The 19,030-nt window shown below is 39.2% G+C and overlaps 1 protein-coding gene across 1 annotated transcript in view; it reads right to left on the bottom strand.

The window, feature by feature from the left end:
* Nucleotides 1–19,030, bottom strand: part of LPGAT1 (lysophosphatidylglycerol acyltransferase 1) — a 60,508-nt gene that overhangs the window by 23,488 nt on the left and 17,990 nt on the right. The window contains exons 4-6 of the mRNA XM_053974716.1: nucleotides 8,192–8,310; nucleotides 2,679–2,774; nucleotides 305–578 (exon numbers count right to left, since the gene is read on the bottom strand). Coding sequence (XP_053830691.1) covers nucleotides 305–578; nucleotides 2,679–2,774; nucleotides 8,192–8,310 — 489 coding nt within the window. The remainder of the gene's footprint in view (nucleotides 1–304; nucleotides 579–2,678; nucleotides 2,775–8,191; nucleotides 8,311–19,030) is intronic.

Genomic DNA, 19,030 nt, shown 5'->3' with positions numbered 1-19,030 from the left:
ATCAATCTTGCCAAAAGGAGTAGATCACCTTCCTGCTCACCCTGGGCACCTATTCCAGTATCTGCTTCACTCATCATATGAACCAAGCCACGCACTCATGCAGCCATACCACAGAATAAATAAAAGTAAGGTGTTTTTTTGGTCTCAACATCAAATATAAACTTAGCAGAACTAAAACTATTTGTGAAAACATTTTTACAATGTATTTGATATTTAAAGAGACCAATTCTACACAATGTTTTTTTTAAACTCAAATATTTGACATTTAATTTGCTTTATACCCATACAGTGAAGTGACCTTTACCTTTTCTCACAGCATCTCCACCTGATGGAGCTCCATTTTCTTGCGGCGCTACAAGCGTTTTCAGAATTACTTGTGTTGCCCCAAGTCTTGGCAGGGTGACATGCTTAAGAAATGGCAAATTATTTTTCTTGGCAAATGCCTGGCTTGTTTCTCTTCTTTTCCTAAGAAAGCCACCCTCTGGAAATAAAACAATCCATTTCCGATTGCGGCTCCTGTAATATTTTTCTAGATGATCTTTGAGCAACACAAGCTGCTGGTCACGGTGTGTTCTCCCCTGTAAGGATAAAACATTATCTAAATAAAGTGATTGCTTTAAAGAGATAACATCAGACATAATTATTATACTACTAAGGTTTCTCTTTTTTCAGACATAAAAATAAGCCCCTGAGACAATAAAAAGCAATGTTCTCCTTGGAATACCTACTGGAGGTCTGTAGACCAGGTCTCAGCTGGGTTACCACGGCAGAACCACAGACCTCACTCAGATCTGCACTCTCCAATGACTCACACCATTTCTCCTCTTTGGTGCATTAGGACAACTTCTTCACTTAAGAACAGTAAGATACAGCCCTAATTACTGCACAAATATCTTCAGGAACAATCTTTCCTCTTGCCATCTCTGCATGCACCAAGATACCAAAATTTTCAGAGGAATCTCTTTACATTAATTAGCATTTTTGAGTGCTCCAAAGTAACTTTGTCAAATCACTCAAAGGATTTGAGTGGAGGAGGGCAAAATTAAAGCTCTCTTCAGCAGAGGTGATTTTAATTCTCTGAAATGGCAACAAAACTGCCACAAACATTGCACTCTTTGGTGGTTAGTTGGGGTTTTCTTTGGTCAGAGGAAGGAAGAGGGAACAAGTGGGGTTGAATGAAAGACAGTATTTTACTAAAGGTGAGTTTTGTGAAAGTGCTTCTCCTACATTTAAGTCTCACCACTGCAATTACTTCTGACTTGCCACATGAGAGGGAAGGAAAAGGCTCTGCCTGCTCATCATAATGCCATTATAAAGCAATATAAAAGTGCTCAGTTAAGCCAGTCCTTTCTTATCAGACCACAAGACTCCAGGATAGCACAGTAGTTAAGAGCAGTGAACAATAACCATCCAAATATTACTAGAGCCTGTCTAGAGTTAGGCAAAGGACCATTACTCACTCACATGAAGTATTTTGCCAAACCCAAAGGCTAACAGCCTAGAAACATTTTATTTTCAATTGGATTATCTTTAGACTCACAATGACGTCATTGTATTGGTGATGTTGTCTATGTCAGCCACTTTACAAAAATGAGGAAAAGCCTTAGTTTTTGCAGCTCAGTGATGGTTTGGTTTTGTAACTGGAATTGCAACCCCACGTTCAGAAATCATAACTAACAAGGTCACAGCCCTGCGTACCTCAAAATGCGCATATTGTAAATTCTACCTATTGGAACAGATTTGTATTTTACAAAGCATCCAACACTGCTCCTTCCATCCATCCTCTACAATACACAGCTGTGTGCCTCTAGAGACCATTGTTTTCTAACTATGCCTCTAGTGTTAGTGAATCTCACTTCAGCTGTGTACCGCTGTGATTAGGCATTTCTTTATTTCATTTGGAGTAAATTAACTTCTGTGCAATGTGAAAATTCATTAATTCTCTCTGACTCTCCATACATTTTATATCCAGAGAAATGAATAAGGAGAGGAAAGAAACATGTATGATGGATATTACAGTTCATGTAACTGGCAACAGGTTCATGCTTTTCATCGGCCTCCTGAGCTTCTACTTTGAGAGTTTGATCAACAGCCACCAAACAACAAAAAATCCTACCCAAACTGTATGAAATAATCTGAGGGTCTCACTCACTAATATTTGAGATGCTGAGCTCAACAGACATTCTTTCCTAATGTTCAAATAATAATTAACCTTCAAGAATCAATTAATTACTATTTACACAGGTCCATCACCACCTTAAATTGATTCACTACTATGTCACCATCAAAAGGGACGGTCCTGCCTTTCCTAATTTGAAACTTTGCAGCCAGAAGAGTGCCTTAACCAGACAGACTCTCTGCATGGCTTCAAGGCCACTAAGGAAAGATGAGAGGTGTGCTCAGAAACAGAGATAAAAAAGACTGCCCATGTATTTTGCTTGTACACCTCTCTCATAATAGGCTCCCTTCACCACTGGAGTCCATCATCATTTGTGTCCATGCAAATAATAAAAATAGCATGGAAAATAAAGTAGCTTCAGAACAAAGACCTCCTCAAATATACACTGTACAGCACAGCTATTTCATTGTGCAAACCAACCAAGAAGTGGTAAGTAAGTCCTGTAACACCACAATGCTCCAAATATAAACATAAAGCAGTATTATGTGTTTCCATTTACCTGTCTTATAAAGAAGTCTCCATGGATTAGAGACACAATGCCAAAGTTTGTATACTTAAAAATATGGTCCATCAGCCACATCATCTGACGGACAACCTGAAAAGTAAAAATAAATGTTAAAAATGAAAGAATTACCAAGTGCAGAGAATGATGAATTACGTATTTACTGGTCACACTCTTGTCACTCTTACAACAGCAATAAAACTAGCAAATAAATAGAATAAGGTCCTTTATGCCCAAAATATAAAGCAGCACAGGTGCTGTGCTTCTCCCAGGATTAAACAGCTGCCTTTTTGTTATGTAATATACAGTTCTACAATATTAGCCATGGCAGAGCAGCCACTTGTCCCAGTCAAGCAGCACAGTGGGAAGGCAAAAACAGAGGCTGAGCTGATCGACTCACTTGACTATCAGTGCTTACAGGACAGTGAAGGCAGCTACTTTACCTGTTCAGTCCTTTGAGATTTAAAATAGAGAATTACTCCCAACGAAGTAAACAACAGAAAGAAAAAGCTTCTTTTCTCACAAGGTCTTTTTCCTCTATCTCTTCTACATGTAGTTTTTGAGAGGGGTAGGAAGTGGTTCTCCAAAACTGGAAAATCCAGCATCTCTTACATGTTCCCAATCATAGGCCAGGCTGCCTTTTCTCTTCCCTGTGTTATGAGGCCACATCATGACTGACCCAAGTTCAGTGAACCTGAGGTCATGTCAGACAGAACTCTTCCATTTACCACTATCAACAAAGAACATGAAGGACTGTGACATTTCTCTGGTGGTCAGATGATCATTCAAGCACCTTCTGCTTTGCAGCTTTCTCACACACTTTGAGGCAAACACGAAAGAAAGAAGCCTAAGAAATAAAGATAACATGCTATTATCCCTTCCTGTCTGCCAGTGGTATTCCTTACTAGATGCTACACATCCAAAGGACCAAAGGCACACTATGTATTTGTAAGTGACAAAAGAAAAAATAGTTCCTAGATCCAATGCCTTACTTGAGACTAATATTGGTGAAATTCTTTATCCTACAGCTATCTTCAGGCCCGTGTTAAATTAAAGTGAGGATCTTAAATCCAAATTCTTCTCTGCAGACATTAACATTCTTTCCATTTCAGTAAACTAAAAAGCTTTATTAAAAAAAAAAAAAAGAAAGAAAGAAAAGGTATGCCCTAAGGAAAAGAGTTTTAAAAAGCGTCATCAGAGGTGTTACCGCTCATCAAGGCACTACAGTAAGCTCATGCCCATGCATCATCCAAAGGTGACAGGCTGGTGTAGGGAACTACATCCTTTGATAAAAACACCACCTAAATTTCACTAATGATGATTTAGCCTGCAGCAGTACTCAGGCCTGACAGTGTTCATCTACTATTTTGGCATTTTGACAACTGTTGTTCTATTGTATCAAGCAGAAGTTAAACCAACATAATATATTTTATTGGAGGAGATAAGCAAGCTTAATACTCTGCTTTGCTGGAAAGAAAACGTGTCTTTTGAGGAGTCAACACTGGCCTCAGATGTTCCATGGCAATCCTGGATGAGGAACTCTTGCCCAGCAGTGCTACTCTTCTCCCCTACCATACTACTTGATGCTGTGTCTTTTTCTCTAGATAATGGCAGATTTATCCTGCAAGTTGATCACTGCTCTTCGAAGTCTGAAGTCCATCTCACCTTGTTTTAGGGCTTCTAACTAGCATCCCTGAGCTTCCCCAGTCTTCCTGAGGAGTGATGAGATTATGTCAAAGATAAGTGTGACATACAAATTACAACTGGGACACACATTCTGCTGTGTGTGGGCTACAAAGAGACAAACTTCAGAGCCCAGTGATCATAAATCTGCCTGCAAGCCTAGGCAATGGCAAGAAGTACAAAGAGAAAAGTATTTTTATGTATGAATTAATATATACACATACGAACATACCAAATCAAAAAGCAGTTCAAAGAATAGGACACACTTATCTTGTCTGCAGCCAAAAGGCAAATGAGATTAATGGGTATTCATTTTATTCTGCTAGCAAGGGCAGAATAGAGGACACTGCAAAATTTTGCTGGTAACTCTTCTACGTAGTGACGCCTCAATTTAGTATTCTCAGGAATAAAACAACACTTATGAGATGAGCCTCTTATCACTTGCATTTGAAGGAGGTTTAAACAAAGACATTTAGAAGTATTCTGAACAAAATTAATAGTTGTCAATGGCTTCAAAGAACTTTTGGATGCCACTTCAGGTCCTTTTTCCTTCATGGTTAAGTAAGTTCAGAAGCTAGAAAAAGGTTTTACCAACTATATAAAAAAAATCTAGGTGCCTTCTATTCACAGGCCCATTTTCACTTCAGTCTACACAGATTTCATAACAAAGCAACCTGGATAGACTGACTTTCATCTTTCAAGCACCTGTAACTTAACAATGAAACCTGAGAAAGTACAACTTGAAATTTGCACGCAAACCACTGCAAGCTGCACTTTTGTCCCCACTGCACCCTTCCTGGCACTGCTCTCTGTTACAAATCACAAGAAAACCCCACATTTATCAGTCTTAATCCTGTCAGAAAGCAGCAAGAGCAGCATTTTAACCTACTTCTTTTTGTTAAACACATAACCTTCAATATTTATGAGACCACAACTTACTTAATGAATTTTTTTAACTCTTGCTTTCACAAAGAAATTGGAACAATTTCTCAAACTTTACTAAAAGTGTAATTAGGTCACTTCTGGTTCACCTGAAACTTTGCTGTCTGGCTTATATTATGATATCATGTATTAATCAAACAATGCCAATCCAGTTCTTCCACTAAAATTCTAATTTTTAGCTTAAGTTCCACTTCTCTAGAGAGAGATCATTTTTTCTTATTCACGTAAGTGAATCTAAAAAACCAGAAATATCTCAGCACATGTATTTTATCTTACTGCTTTGTGAGACTAAATTGACTTAAAACAGATAGGCTACACTCTCATTGGTATATAAGGATTTATAAAATACTAGAAAAAATACCATCATGGCTCCTGACACCACCCTTGGGGAACACTGTCAAGTTACAAGACTGTCTCATGAGTTTGCCTCACTAAATAGAAAAATCCAGAACTTTAGAGTGAACACTTCTGATGTCTTACATGAACACTTTTTTTTAAAGCAGCATTAAACTCTATAAGTGCTTGCAGATTACATCTGGTTTTGGTCTGTACTGGCTGGTAAAAGCAAGCAAAAAAAGTTCTGGACTGGCACAAGCTTAACTCTCCTAAACAAAAAAAAAATCTTGAAAATTACAATCTTGCTGATAGATGAGTATCAAGCTTGTGAAGGACTCCATGTTAAGTTTAAACTGGATTTAAGGAAAGCTGACTAATTTAAGCATTTGCATACTGTAAAATGATTGTTTCTGGACTGGTAGGTTTATTTTTTTCCTCCAGTACTTTCACAGTCACGCTAAGTAAAGACAATTCTCTTTAGAAATACGAAGCATGCTATTTAAAAGCACCTGATCCATACAGTTCTAGCAAAGATAAAATATCGTTATCTTTCTCATTATTTTCAGCCACTTGTACTAGTCATGCTATATTTTAAGCATGTACTGAAGCTCATATTGTTTTATTTCTTTATTAGCTAAAGACATCAACGCCATACTAAGCTCTGGACATGCACATTCCAAGAGCAATGACTGCAACTACTTAAAGGAAAAGATAGTGATTTTAGGGATTTCCTGCTTTTCTAAAAGCATGCAAACCTAATAATTTCCATGGTGAAGATTATTTGTGATCTCAATGCTTTCCTTCATTTTTAGTATCTCTTACATTCACTGAAACTTACTCTGTCTTGATTGAAATGTTTAAGCTATGGGGTCAAATGGGATAAACATGACTTAGATTTGTATCTATGAAATAGTGGTTAAGATCATATGCCACTCATATCCACAGGACTACACCCTCACAGGCATATCTTTACCACAAGATTGTCCTATGTGCAATTTTGATGAGGGAGATTTAAAGAGCTTATTCTGTCATTCTGCTCATTTTGATACAGCACAGAATACCATATATACCAAATTCCCTCAATTCCAAAAGAAATGAAAGCAATCAAAAGTACTTTTACAACAGCCTGCTCTAGATGAGGGAGGGGGAAGGGAAGGGAAGGGAAGGGAAGGGAAGGGAAGGGAAGGGAAGGGAAGGGAAGGGAAGGGAAGGGAAGGGAAGGGAAGGGAAGGGAAGGGAAGGGAAGGGAAGGGAAGGGAAGGGAAGGGAAGGGAAGGGAAGGGAAGGGAAGGGAAGGGAAGGGAAGGGAAGGGAAGGGAAGGGAAGGGAAGGGAAGGGAAGGGAAGGGAAGGGAAGGGAAGGGAAGGGAAGGGAAGGGAAGGGAAGGGAAGGGAAGGGAAGGGAAGGGAAGGGAAGGGAAGGGAAGGGAAGGGAAGGGAAGGGAAGGGAAGGGAAGGGAAGGGAGGGGAAGGTCTCTGCTCCATCTTGAGTAGCATTTTCATACTTTGTGAGGTGCGGTTGTTTAAAAGGTGTTGGGTTTTGTTTGGGTTTGGTTTTTTTTTTTTAATCAGCTTTGCTGTCATAAGCAAGATCTGGAAAACTTGCTAAAAAAGTTACAGGAAAGCATATCTTTATCAGTGATTTACCATTAATAAATGGTAAATCACTGATAAAGGTAAGCGTGCCTGTAACTATATTAATTTGCACTAAGAAAAACAGTGCCAGGTACAAATTGTGCAGATGCAACAAAAAGCAGTTCTTGTTTCCTTGTTTCTTCAGAGTATGGTGAAGGAAGCAACACTAAGAGACTTCAAGAAAGAAGACAACACTAAGACAAATACAGCTGACGCATTTTTTCAGCTTGACAGGTATACCTCCTACCCTTTGTAGCCTAATCATGCACACAGCCCTTCTTCCTGATTTGTACAGAAATCTGATCTCCTGTTTAGACCCTGTACTCTGGTTTCCATACCTTAGATATAAATTTTCTGAACAGTAATGCATAGAATAATTAACATTAGTTACACATCTCACCAAGAAATCCATAAGGGCTTGTGAAATAAAAGCTCAAGCAATTTTGACCTTAGCTAGGTAGCTTAATTTTGGCATACCCTCATCCTACCAAAATCCCATACACAGCTTGCTCTAACTTTGAGAAAAATTCCATGCTGGAATAAAGTCATAACCAAGAAGCTAGACCTGTGTTGGTCTGAGCAAATTTGCCTTGAGCTGCACAAAGGCATAAGGTGAGAGGAAAAAGTCAAGTACATGATTACTTGTGAGGAGATCTGCTTCCCTCTGCGTTAACCTTGACTAGATGCACAGTGACTCAGATCACATCTGACCTTCTCCAAAGACAACATTCAGGGTCTATACCTGCTCCAAGCTACTGGCTGTCACACTGGACCAAATCCAAACAAAAAGCTCCCTATGAGATGACCTGGTGGGTTAACAGCCCCAAGTGAGCCATTAGGGCCACGCAGGGACACAAGCAGTCCCAAGGGAACACAGCACACACAGCAGCCACCCCCGCCCCGGACGTAGCCTACCGTGCCTTTATCCTGAAGGCACATCATCAGAGTGCAGACGTCACCCGTCGCTTGGTGGTTCACCAGCACCATGGCTTCATCTTCTGACACTGCTTTAACATCATCACCCCATTCCACTACTATTAAAAATGAAAAAAAAAAAAAGTAAATTTAACAATGAGAACACGGAAACTTTTCTATCAACAAAACAATTCCACACCCAGACTACAATCATAAAGAAACCTACATGCTACATGTCAATTTATATTGGCACATAGCATAAGGCAGGAATGTTAGCAAGACTGTTTTTCCAAGCAGAGGGTGTCCAGCTTAGTTTGAAACTGCATGCGCAGAATAAGAACAAAATAAAAATACTCTATCAGAACATGTGCACAGATTGATCTTTTTGTGTCATTACACCATTCTATATTTAGGGTCTGAAAATTACATAAGCTTTTTGACCCAGCTTCTGTATTCATCTATCTCACCTCATTAGATTTAAAAAAATTATATTGTCAATTGTGGGTTTTGCTGGCTGGGCTTGTTTGTTTTTTTTAAACTTAGCAAATTTTTTTTTTGTTTCTACACTCATTATTATTATTCTACTCCAGTAAAAGCAAAACAAAAAAATCTGTATTTGGATCATTAGGCTTAAAATGCTACGTTAAACAAACTCATTCATTCAAATCTAAACAAGTTACCTAAAGGCAAGGAAGTGGGTTCAGAAAATGCTGCTTGGATGACAGAATGTATTAGTTAATACTTTACAGACCAGAGACCAGATGCTCCAGCAGCAACAATGATGTCAGAGGGAAGATACAGTTGATTATCATCAAACATTTACACTGACTATCAAAACCATGCTGAGACAAGGAAGAGGGGTTAAAATTGGTAGTTCCATCATCATGAAGTAAGTGGAGAAAGAGAAGACTGCCTCCCAAAGAACACAGCATGGGAAACTAGTAAATGCGTGCTGTAATCGGAAGACCAGAATCACTCTGAGTCAGATAGACCGGCTGAGTATGTCTAATGCTGCTACTGGGGCAAAGAGACAAGTGAGTAGGGTCTGTCTTTCTTCAGTGAGACGGATGGACACTGCAATGCAGGGTAGAGGGAAAGGATGGAGACAGGCAGAGGAGCTCTGTGAAGTTCCAAAAGAAAAATAAGATGCATTGCCCATGCATGTAGGATGTAACTCTTTCGGTCTTTGTTCTGTACCTTAAGTGGTTCCTACTAGCTATTATTTTCAGTTCTGACAACAAAGGGAGTATTTCACCTGCACTACTGACTCTTTTGTACTGTTAAAAGTTCTTCAGGCAGTGAAAAACTCTCAGCACAGGCTAATTACTGTCTTTTAAGAGATGGTTTAACTGATGCCAAGGTAATAGGCTACACACTGAAGACAAGAAGCAAGAATCCATGCATAGTTTCCCTGTCCTTAAGAAATCAATTATCACCACACTTTTGAAATTTGCCACTTTATTACTTTCTAACAGCTCCAAAATTAGTACTGAATTGAGAGAACACAAAATAAAAAAATAATAATATTTGGTCACAAGTAGATAAAATCAGACTAGAGATATGAGGGTGAAGAGGACTATTCATTCCATAACATTCACTCTCCTTTCCTTTCCCTGGGAAAGCTAAGCACAGATCTTTCCTTATTTTTCTCACCATGAACTTGGAAGAGCCCCTTTATCCCTCCTCCTCACTATGTGCAAATTCCCTGCGATGTCCTCTCTCACTCCATGAATGCTGGAAAATGCTTGGCCATGGCGGTCGTAGTTGACACGCACCTTCCTCATCAAGTATTTCACATATCTCACTGTGGCAGCATCCCACTGAGCAAGAAACTAAGATGAAATGAGAATTGTTTTAAAGGGAAATGAATCAACCACATACTGACTTTGAAATTATTACTTCAGTGTTTCTATTAAGCAGCCAATATGCAATAATCCTACTGAATGGTGGTTTTTTAAAAGTAATAAAACTAAGCAGTAAATATATCAAGTATCTAAAAAAATCACATTTCTCACAAGCAGCTGTTTCCAAATAAAACTATTTTATTTCTAGATCACTCAGAGAAAATAAATGCATTTCTTTACTATAGATATTTCCCTGGAACATAGCAATTTAATGCTAATAACTTTAACTGTGTAACAGTTTAAAATTAAGCTCTTCAAAAATGATTCAGAGATCTAACTTCACAATTTATTAAAATGAAGGTCATGACTGAAAAATACAAGCCACGAGAAGCAGCATATAATTGAAAACAACTACAGAGGAGAACGTAAGGAGCTTAATTTGCTATAAAAAAGTACACTTTTAATATACTAGGTGAAGACTAATGTCTGACTTTGAAGCTTTTAGATAGGCCCAGTTAAAGAAATACAAGGGAAAAAAACTTCTCTCATTACCTATTTTACCTACTGTTGTTAAATACAAGAGGGTATAAAAGAAAGAAGCAGCCCACAATGTGCTAACAAGTTTCAGCTGAGAAGTAAGAAAAAGGTGAGCTCTGTGATCCCACTCCAAACGCAAGGTGAAGAAAAATGAAGTTTGATTTAATTCTTCAACTGATTTACGCCACTCATTACACCTATCAACCAGCCAGGCTAACAGCTCAGCTCCTGCAACTCAGCTGACAAGTAGTGGGTTATTAAATCCCAGTGTACCAGCTGGCCTTCCTCTAGCTTCTTCCCCCTCTGTCATTCCTCCTCGGGCAATCAGGCTGTCTCTTGTGCTTAATAACGCTTTATGGTCAATTGATTGACCTGATTATCAAGGAGAACAGAATCACTTTGTGCAAGTCCTTCACAGAGCATCTCTGGATTGAAAAGAGAACAGCAAACCACAAAAGTGTGCAGAAAAACCACTGTCATTACTACAGTTTTTTAAAGAAGAAAAAACCAAACCCTCAAGTCTCTAGAATTTTAAGTTCACTGTGTCCCTTTAAATTCAGTGGGGGGAATAAATGCTTGTCTTCAATTCTCTCCCCACACAAAGGAGAACCTTTTGCTTTAAGAAATAGTTGCACTATTACATTCCTCTACTGCAGTTGGAAACATTGAAATCAAAACCTCAGCTGCATGGCAGCAGAACCAACAACACTGCTTTTGCTCCACTGTAAGAAGACAAAAAAACAGCTCAAAGACAAATATTTGTCACTCAGAGGCCTGAGATCCAGCAAACTTTCCTCCACAGCTTCTTTCTATTGCCAGTGCACATTTTTTTAAAGACAGCAGTTCTGTGTCAGCAGCCTGACAATAGTTAGATTTCTGCAAATGCAGTTTAACATAGTAAAATAACAAAGTGAGGAAAGAGCAGGAAATTATTTTAATGTGGCAAGACAGAAGTGACAGCTTAAAGAGAGACTTCACTTGTGACTTCAGGTTATGAGCAAAAGGCTTCACCAGAAAAGGATAAAGACAAGTCTACTTGCAATTACATGAGCCCCAGGACAAAAATATCCTTCTCTCATAAAAAGAAGTCCAAGATGTAGAACATTAAGAAAATATTTTATCTCATGAGCTGCAGACTTAGCTTTTTATTAGCTAATCCTTATAGAGCTTAAAGAAGAGCCCAAAAGTAATAAATTTTTTTCCAAATTTTTACTGAACTATATTACTAGGTACTGTGAGTTCTCAGAACACTTGGCTACTTTGTAATCATGTCCTTAATGTAACTGTCTGTATGCAAGTGATGCTATGAATAACTATTCAAGCACTTCAATTACAGTATGTCACTAGGCTGAGCAAAGGACTACTAACCTAACTAAACATTCACTAGATTTATTTTGTAGTTTTCAATATACCTGGAAGAATGGCAGTCTACTGATTTATGCAACTGCCCAGACATTAATATGAGCAACTTAATTCTGCATACTATATTTTAAAATTTAAAAAATGCTCTGAAATTTTTATCATCTCTTCTTTGTTATAGTCAGTAGTTTCACTTCAGTGCGTGCCCTAAGAATTGGTGTAGATCTCCTTGACCTCAAGACAACTAAGTCCTAATTTATTATTTCAAAAAGCACTGAGTTTTAAAGACTGACATTTTATGGCAAGGTTAGGGAAGTCACCTTAAGCATTCTAATCACAACTACTGAAACACAAAATCACCTAAAAGTTCCAATATATGTAAACACGTAATTGATTTGGATATCCAATTTATTTGCTATTTAGACTCGAGTCCACACAATATTCACAACTTTCTCTAGAAACTGGGAGAAGTTAAGAACTTCCACAGAATCACAGAATGGGTAAGGCTAGAAGGAACCACAATGACTCATGCAGTCCAACCTCCCTGCTCAAGCAGGGTCATCCCAGAGCACATGGCACAGAATTGCATCCACACAGTTCTTGAGTACCTCCAGGGAGGGAGACCCTCCACAACCTCTCTGGACAACCTGTTCCAGTGCTTGGTCACTGCACATTAAAGAAATTCTTCCTCATATTCAGGTGGAAATTCCTGTGCATCAGTTTCTGCCCACTGCCTCTTGTCCTATTCCCTTCAGATACCTAAGATTGATGAGGTCCCCTCTCAGTCACCTCTCTCATCTTTTCCTCCTAAGAGAGATGCTCCAGTCCCCATATCATCTTTGTTGCCCGCCACTGGACCAGCTCCAGTAGCTCCATGTCTCTCTTGTACTGAGAAGCCCAGAACAGTACACAGCACTCCAGATGTGGCCTCACTAGAGCAGAACTGAGGGCCAGGGTCACCACCCTCAACCTGCTGGCAATGCTCTTCCTAATGCACCCCAGGACACCACTGGCTTTCTTGGCACAAGGTGCTGCTGGCTCAAGGACAGCTTGCTGTCCACCAGGACCTCAGATCATTCTTAGCAGAGCTGCTTTCCAGCAGGTCAGCTCCCACACTGTGCTGCTGGTGCACAGGGTTATTCCTCCTCAGGTACAGGACACTGCCTTTTTACACCCATCCTTAGGTTATTTTTCCTTCTGATCACTTGCACCCATGTCACAAGACTTCATGAAAACTTGTTCCAAGAAGCTGCAGACTGGCAACTCTTAGAACTGAAAATAATCACCTTTAGTCAATTGCTTGGAAACCTTCAGCAACAAATAAACAGAATTACTGAGGAACAGCCTTCCTCAAAAGCCACCTTGCTATTTAGCAGAAAGAATGTTATTGTTAGGTATTCAGCAGTGACTAATGCCTGACAACCAGGTTTCTATGTTTTAACCATCTCCCCTCTTCGTCAAGCATTTATGTCTGGCAAGTTGCAATCCTGCTTTACTGTTATTCACAAATGACTCATCAAAGCATGTTTCAACTGGAGTAACCATGTACAGTTGTTCAACTCATTTGTCTCTCCTTAATAGATGGGATCCTTTGATAGCTGGCATTATGAAATCCCAGAAGTGATGCCAAAGGTTAAATACTACTTAGATGTTTTTTACCCTTCACAAAAAGGTTAAGGTATTTATCTCTGAGAACTGGTTGTCTAAACTGAAAAAAAAAGGAAAACAAAAAATGGACTAAGCTAATTATCATACAGTTAGTCTTTTACACTTATTAAGCATGTATTTTAGGGTCAGAATATATTTAAAAACACCTACATAAAATCAGACATATACTACTTGAAAGAGAAAAATAGATCTTCTTATCCCACCCATTCCTTCCAAAATTTCTACTGCCAAGGAAGACTTCATATCTTGTTATTAATAACACACAAAAGGTATAGATGATGAATGAAAATACAGCACAGAAAAGGAGGAAAAGAACATACTTACCATATCATATCTCACTAAACATGGCTTCACTTCATATACTGTCCTCCTTGTATTAAAAATGTACCCTTTCTAACAGAAGTATTGTTGATTTCAAGGCTGCCACAATATGCAAATCTTTAGGTTGTAAACACGCAATTTCAAACCAAATTTTGCTAACAAAAAGAGCATCCTTTACAGATAACTTGATTCAGAATTTTATGATGATAAACTGACTGCACTGACAATTTTCCCCTTTATTTCAATCAAGAAAAACACTTGAAATAGAAAATGCAGAATAGGAACAGCAGCTGGGGAAGGGAAGGCTGCAGATAAAGGGAGGTTATTCCTACAGTATATGTCACTAAGCCAAGGCTGGGTTTAAGATGTCCCAGCCACCATCTTTGTTTTATTGCGACCAACCATTTTGCACATCTCTACACCTCATCATACGAAACAACACAAATTTATTTTTGCTCTTAGTTCTTCTTACGTTCCGTTCCCTCCTCCTGCCGTTTAAAGTCAGATCTGTTTTGTGGACAAGAACACTTCAGTAGTCACAATATTTATCCCCTAAGTCAACCCACCCTCTTACTTCAATCAACCAACAGTCAGAAGTGTTAAAAACAGGAAACAATTACAACAGAGATGTCCTGGCTCTAACCAACCTTTCTAACCTTTCCAAACAACCCAAGAACCATGTTTTTCCTAAAGCACAGCAGTTCCTTTTGGAAATAGGCTCTAGCAATGACTGCTTTTGAAGACTGACTTGATTTTCCTGGAGTGCATGTTCAAGACCTCATAGGTACAGTTTACTGGAGTTCTATAATTCACTGGCACAAGAGATGACGCTTGTGGCTGAAGAGAGGGCTCCTTTTACTCTTATGGAAATGAGAATCAATAATCAGCAAATCCTTAGCTCACCTTCAAGGAAGCAAACTTCTTCCACTGACATAAGTACTGGCAATACCATTTCAAGAGCTTCAGCATTTCGCAGTTGTATTAGGCAAGCAGTTTATATGATGAGAAAACTTTTAAAATTAAAAGATACTGTCAAAATACACAAGCTATGACCACAGCAGATATTTAAGGAAGAGTTCCAATATATCTTAAGTATTATAAGAATATGTCTTGCACTGGACATACCCTCCATATTTTCTGGAGGTCTCTGTTACTTCATGCTGCTCCCACAACACTGCTTGAAATGTAGAGGCACCCAAGTCCCACATCTCAGTTTTGATCATCCAAACTGGGAGCCCAGCTCTAGATGGTGGTTCCTGCTCCCAAGGAGTAGTACAAGTCACAGTATTTGCAGCCACACAGGTAAATGGGAACTGTGAGATGTGAAGATTGACGTCAGCTTTCATGACTACAGTGGTAACGAACTGTAGCAGCTGAGAAGGAACTCCACTGTCTGTTTTGCTGCTTCTATTCTTAGAAAAGCAACTGCAAGACTGAAGAAGGAGATGGAGTGCTGAAATCCTTTTGAAGCACCTCGCGCTCATGAGTCAGAGCACTCGCAGAAGGAGCGAGCTGAACAGCACATTCCTCCCCAGTGACAGATAAAATACATTAACCACCCAGAAGAACATCAGTGCATTCATGAACTAATATCCTAAAGCTTTAATACCTTACATACTGCAGATGGTATAACTGCCAGGAGAAAAAAAAAATTCATTTGTTTGAAGTCTAGAAGGAAAAGCGAAACAGTGGGGTAGTCTAGCAAGTTTTTCTCACCATTAAAGAATATTTCAAAATAAAAAATCAGCACAAGTAAAGGTTACTAAGGGATACTGCAATCAAACAATCAGGCCTAAAAGTTGAAAATTATCCTGGACCAGTTCTAAAGCACGCACACAAAAAATTACCTAGTTAGAAAGACACTGTCACCAAGGTCCTAAAAAGGCAGATGAACCTGAGCCAAGAGTAAATAAAGTTCAGATTAACTGCCACCACTTCAGTTTATGTGCAAAGCTGACATCCTATACCATTTTGGTCATTCCCAGTTACAGTGTGGAAAGAAATAATGTCAACCTATGTCCAAAAACATCTATTTCCAACATAAATTTACAGGAATGTCTTTAAGATTACCATAAATAAAAAAAAGGATGTAAGCAGAAGATGAACTTTTGCCTTTTCCTGGTCAAGAGCCTCTAAACACTGGGGATGACCAAAAAGTTGTAATGCTGTGAGAGAAGCAAAGATTCATATTTTCATAAAAGAAATATCAAAGAGGTTCTGAATAGAAGTATCTCAGCTGAGTTGTTACACAGTGCAAAGACAAGATTTGCAGCTTACTAAGACTGCACAATGGAAGAAACCTCATTTGACAATCATTGACCACAAGACTTATTGTATGAAGAAAATATCTGATGGAATTTTGGTCCAGAGATGTTTTATTCTTCCTTAAAGAGAGAGTATGGATTTGAAAATTTTAAGAGACAATCAAGACATACAATTTTTTTTTACCACTCTGCACTTTGTGATTCAAGTCCAAGGTCAGAGACAATGATGGAAACATCACAGACTACCTTCCATCACAGAGGTCAGCACTTGCTTAACTAGACCTGTTGTCAGACAAGGCTGTGGGTCCTGTATGTTGGTCTCTTTATCCACAGGAGTAATTTTTACAAGTGAAAAAGGATTCTCACCAATTATGCACATGACTTTAAATACTGAATCCACATAATACTTTTCCACTGTTTTAAAATGCAAGAGTCAAAATTTCAGGGTTTCGCCTATAACACTGATGTCTACTTTTAACAAGAGGCAAATTTGATGCTGGACTACCCTAAGTCGATATCTTAGAAGTCCTTTTCAGTGTACTGTATATTGAAACTACAGTAATTTAACTATGGTTACAATGCAAAACATATCTCAAAATGTATCTCAAAGAAACCTGTATCTGTAAGACTGCTTTATGAAAACCAGCCTGGCTTTTCTAGAAACAGAAAGTTACTTTGAAAGCAAAAATTCTGGAATACAATACCACTAGAACATTCCCAGCACACTTTTTTTCAAAAAGTTCAGTACTATGGAGGAGCAAGGAAGGAGGAAAGAGTGTTGGTTTTCTCTGGTAAAAAAACATACCAGTGCTGCTGGGTAAGGCAAGTATGCCACAAAGTTTCCTACTATTGTTACCCGTATCATCCTTTCAGCAAATAGCAGTTGGCTGAGGCTCTGTATTTTTAAAAACTTGAACCGAGCAGGTTGCTCAGTACTTGACCCATCACTACTGCTGTGCCACTAAGCAAGCAGGAACAGAGCTGACAAACAGGGTCTGACTCAGCAAACACTGACAGGAATAAAAGCACTATAGTGCTTTTGTCTTTATTTTCCCTTAAAAAACTCCTGTTATCTTATAAAAAATACCCATCTGCTGCATGAGTGGAGAATTTGTTCCCTCCTGGATTCAAATCAGAAAATACCATATGACTTCATGCTCAATATATGAAGTGGAGGGAAGAGGGAAGAAGCAGGATGTTTGGTGCTTGTCTTCCCAAGCAAACACTTGTGTGATGGAGCCCTGCTTTCCCAGGGATGGCTGAACACCTTCCTGCCACGGGGAACTGGAGAAAGACTTCCTTGGTTTGCTTTGCTTGTGTGCTCAGCTTTTGCTTTCCCTATTAAACTGCCTTTGCTTCAGCCCATGGGTTTTCTCACTTTTACTTTCATTTCTCTGCAGATCCTGCTAGCAGGGGACTGACCCAGCAGCTGTGTGGGGCTTGGGGGGTGGCTAGGGTTAAACCACAACAAAGAGCCACTGAGATGATGAAGGGACCAGAGCATCTCTCATAGGAGGAGAGGCTGAGGGAGCTGGGACTGTTCAACCTGAAGAACAAAATGCTTCAGAGGGAAAATCATACTCATGCGTCAGTACCTGATAGAGGCCCAGAGAAAAGTGTAAAGATGACTTAGCCACACTCTTCCTTGCAGTGTCCAGTGACAGGCTGAGAGGTAATAGGGACAAATAAAAAAATAAAGGATATCCCACTTCAACACAAGGCAAAACCCACCCCCCCTCAACAACAACCAAACCACCAAAACAGTATGCTTCCATTGTTGCACAATGAGGTTGCAAAATGTCCATCCTGTTCAAACACTCACAGGATATGAACCTGTGCAACTGACCTGGCTTTGAGTGGGGGGTTCAGCTATATGATCCTCAAAAGTCCTTTCCAACCTAAACAATTCTGACAGCCTGATACCAGGAAGAAAAACACAGTGTTAACAGAACTCTCTCTTAGTGGATATGTACAGCTACAACAAAACTTTCAACTTCATCCTGCAGCATGAGGAGGAACAGCCTTTACAACCACAAAGCACATATTGCAAATAAAAACTGGCAACGTTTTTCTGTCTTACTGCTGCAGAACTGCAGCAAAGACATGAATCTGAAAGATAGTTCAAAACTTAATATGAAAGAAGCAGAGTATGATTCATCTAGGATCATCAAACTCAGGAAAAAAGAGTGGGACCAACCCCAGAAGCTGGAGGCAACAAAGCATTTTAGCCAGAATAATCCATTGTGTTCACTGCTAGGAAGTCTTGATATCTTCATCTGAAGATCTTCATTTAGATCTTTTTATCTTTAGCTATATTACGGAAAAGTGAACTCCTCCATTGAGACTGTTTTGTCTGCATGACAAACATAACACACGAAAGCAGCAAGACTGAAACTGAGCTACTCAGAACTAAGTTACTTGAACACCAAGATATTCAAATTACTATTCAACACTCAGATATAACCAGTGACACCTACTCAAACACAAAGCTTAAGAGTAATAACAACTAAATAAAAAACCTCAACATGTCAAGTGGGAAGGCCCCAGTTATTTCCCTTATTATCTTTATCCAAGATATTTATCTGAAATAGTTACCTAAATTGCTTTGAGAAGCAGAAGAGAGTTACTGCAACATCATGGGACAATCTGTGCTGGTGAAAAAAAAAAAAAACTGGAAGGGGCAAGCCAGCACAATCAGGGCTATCAGATGGGGCATAATGGGGTAGCAAGCACCAGTTGAACCAGGATGAATCCTTACAGAACTGTGGTTTGCTATGCTGGAAGACCTGCTGGGCAAGTCTGGTTGGCCCAACAAGAACAGCATAACCAGTACGAGTCACCCAGGT

The sequence above is a fragment of the Vidua macroura genome, chromosome 3 (assembly GCF_024509145.1).
Source record: "Vidua macroura isolate BioBank_ID:100142 chromosome 3, ASM2450914v1, whole genome shotgun sequence".
Classification (NCBI taxonomy): Eukaryota; Metazoa; Chordata; class Aves; order Passeriformes; family Viduidae; genus Vidua; species Vidua macroura.
Note: the sequence above shows the minus strand (reverse complement) of the source record. Positions and strands in the feature narration are given on the sequence as shown.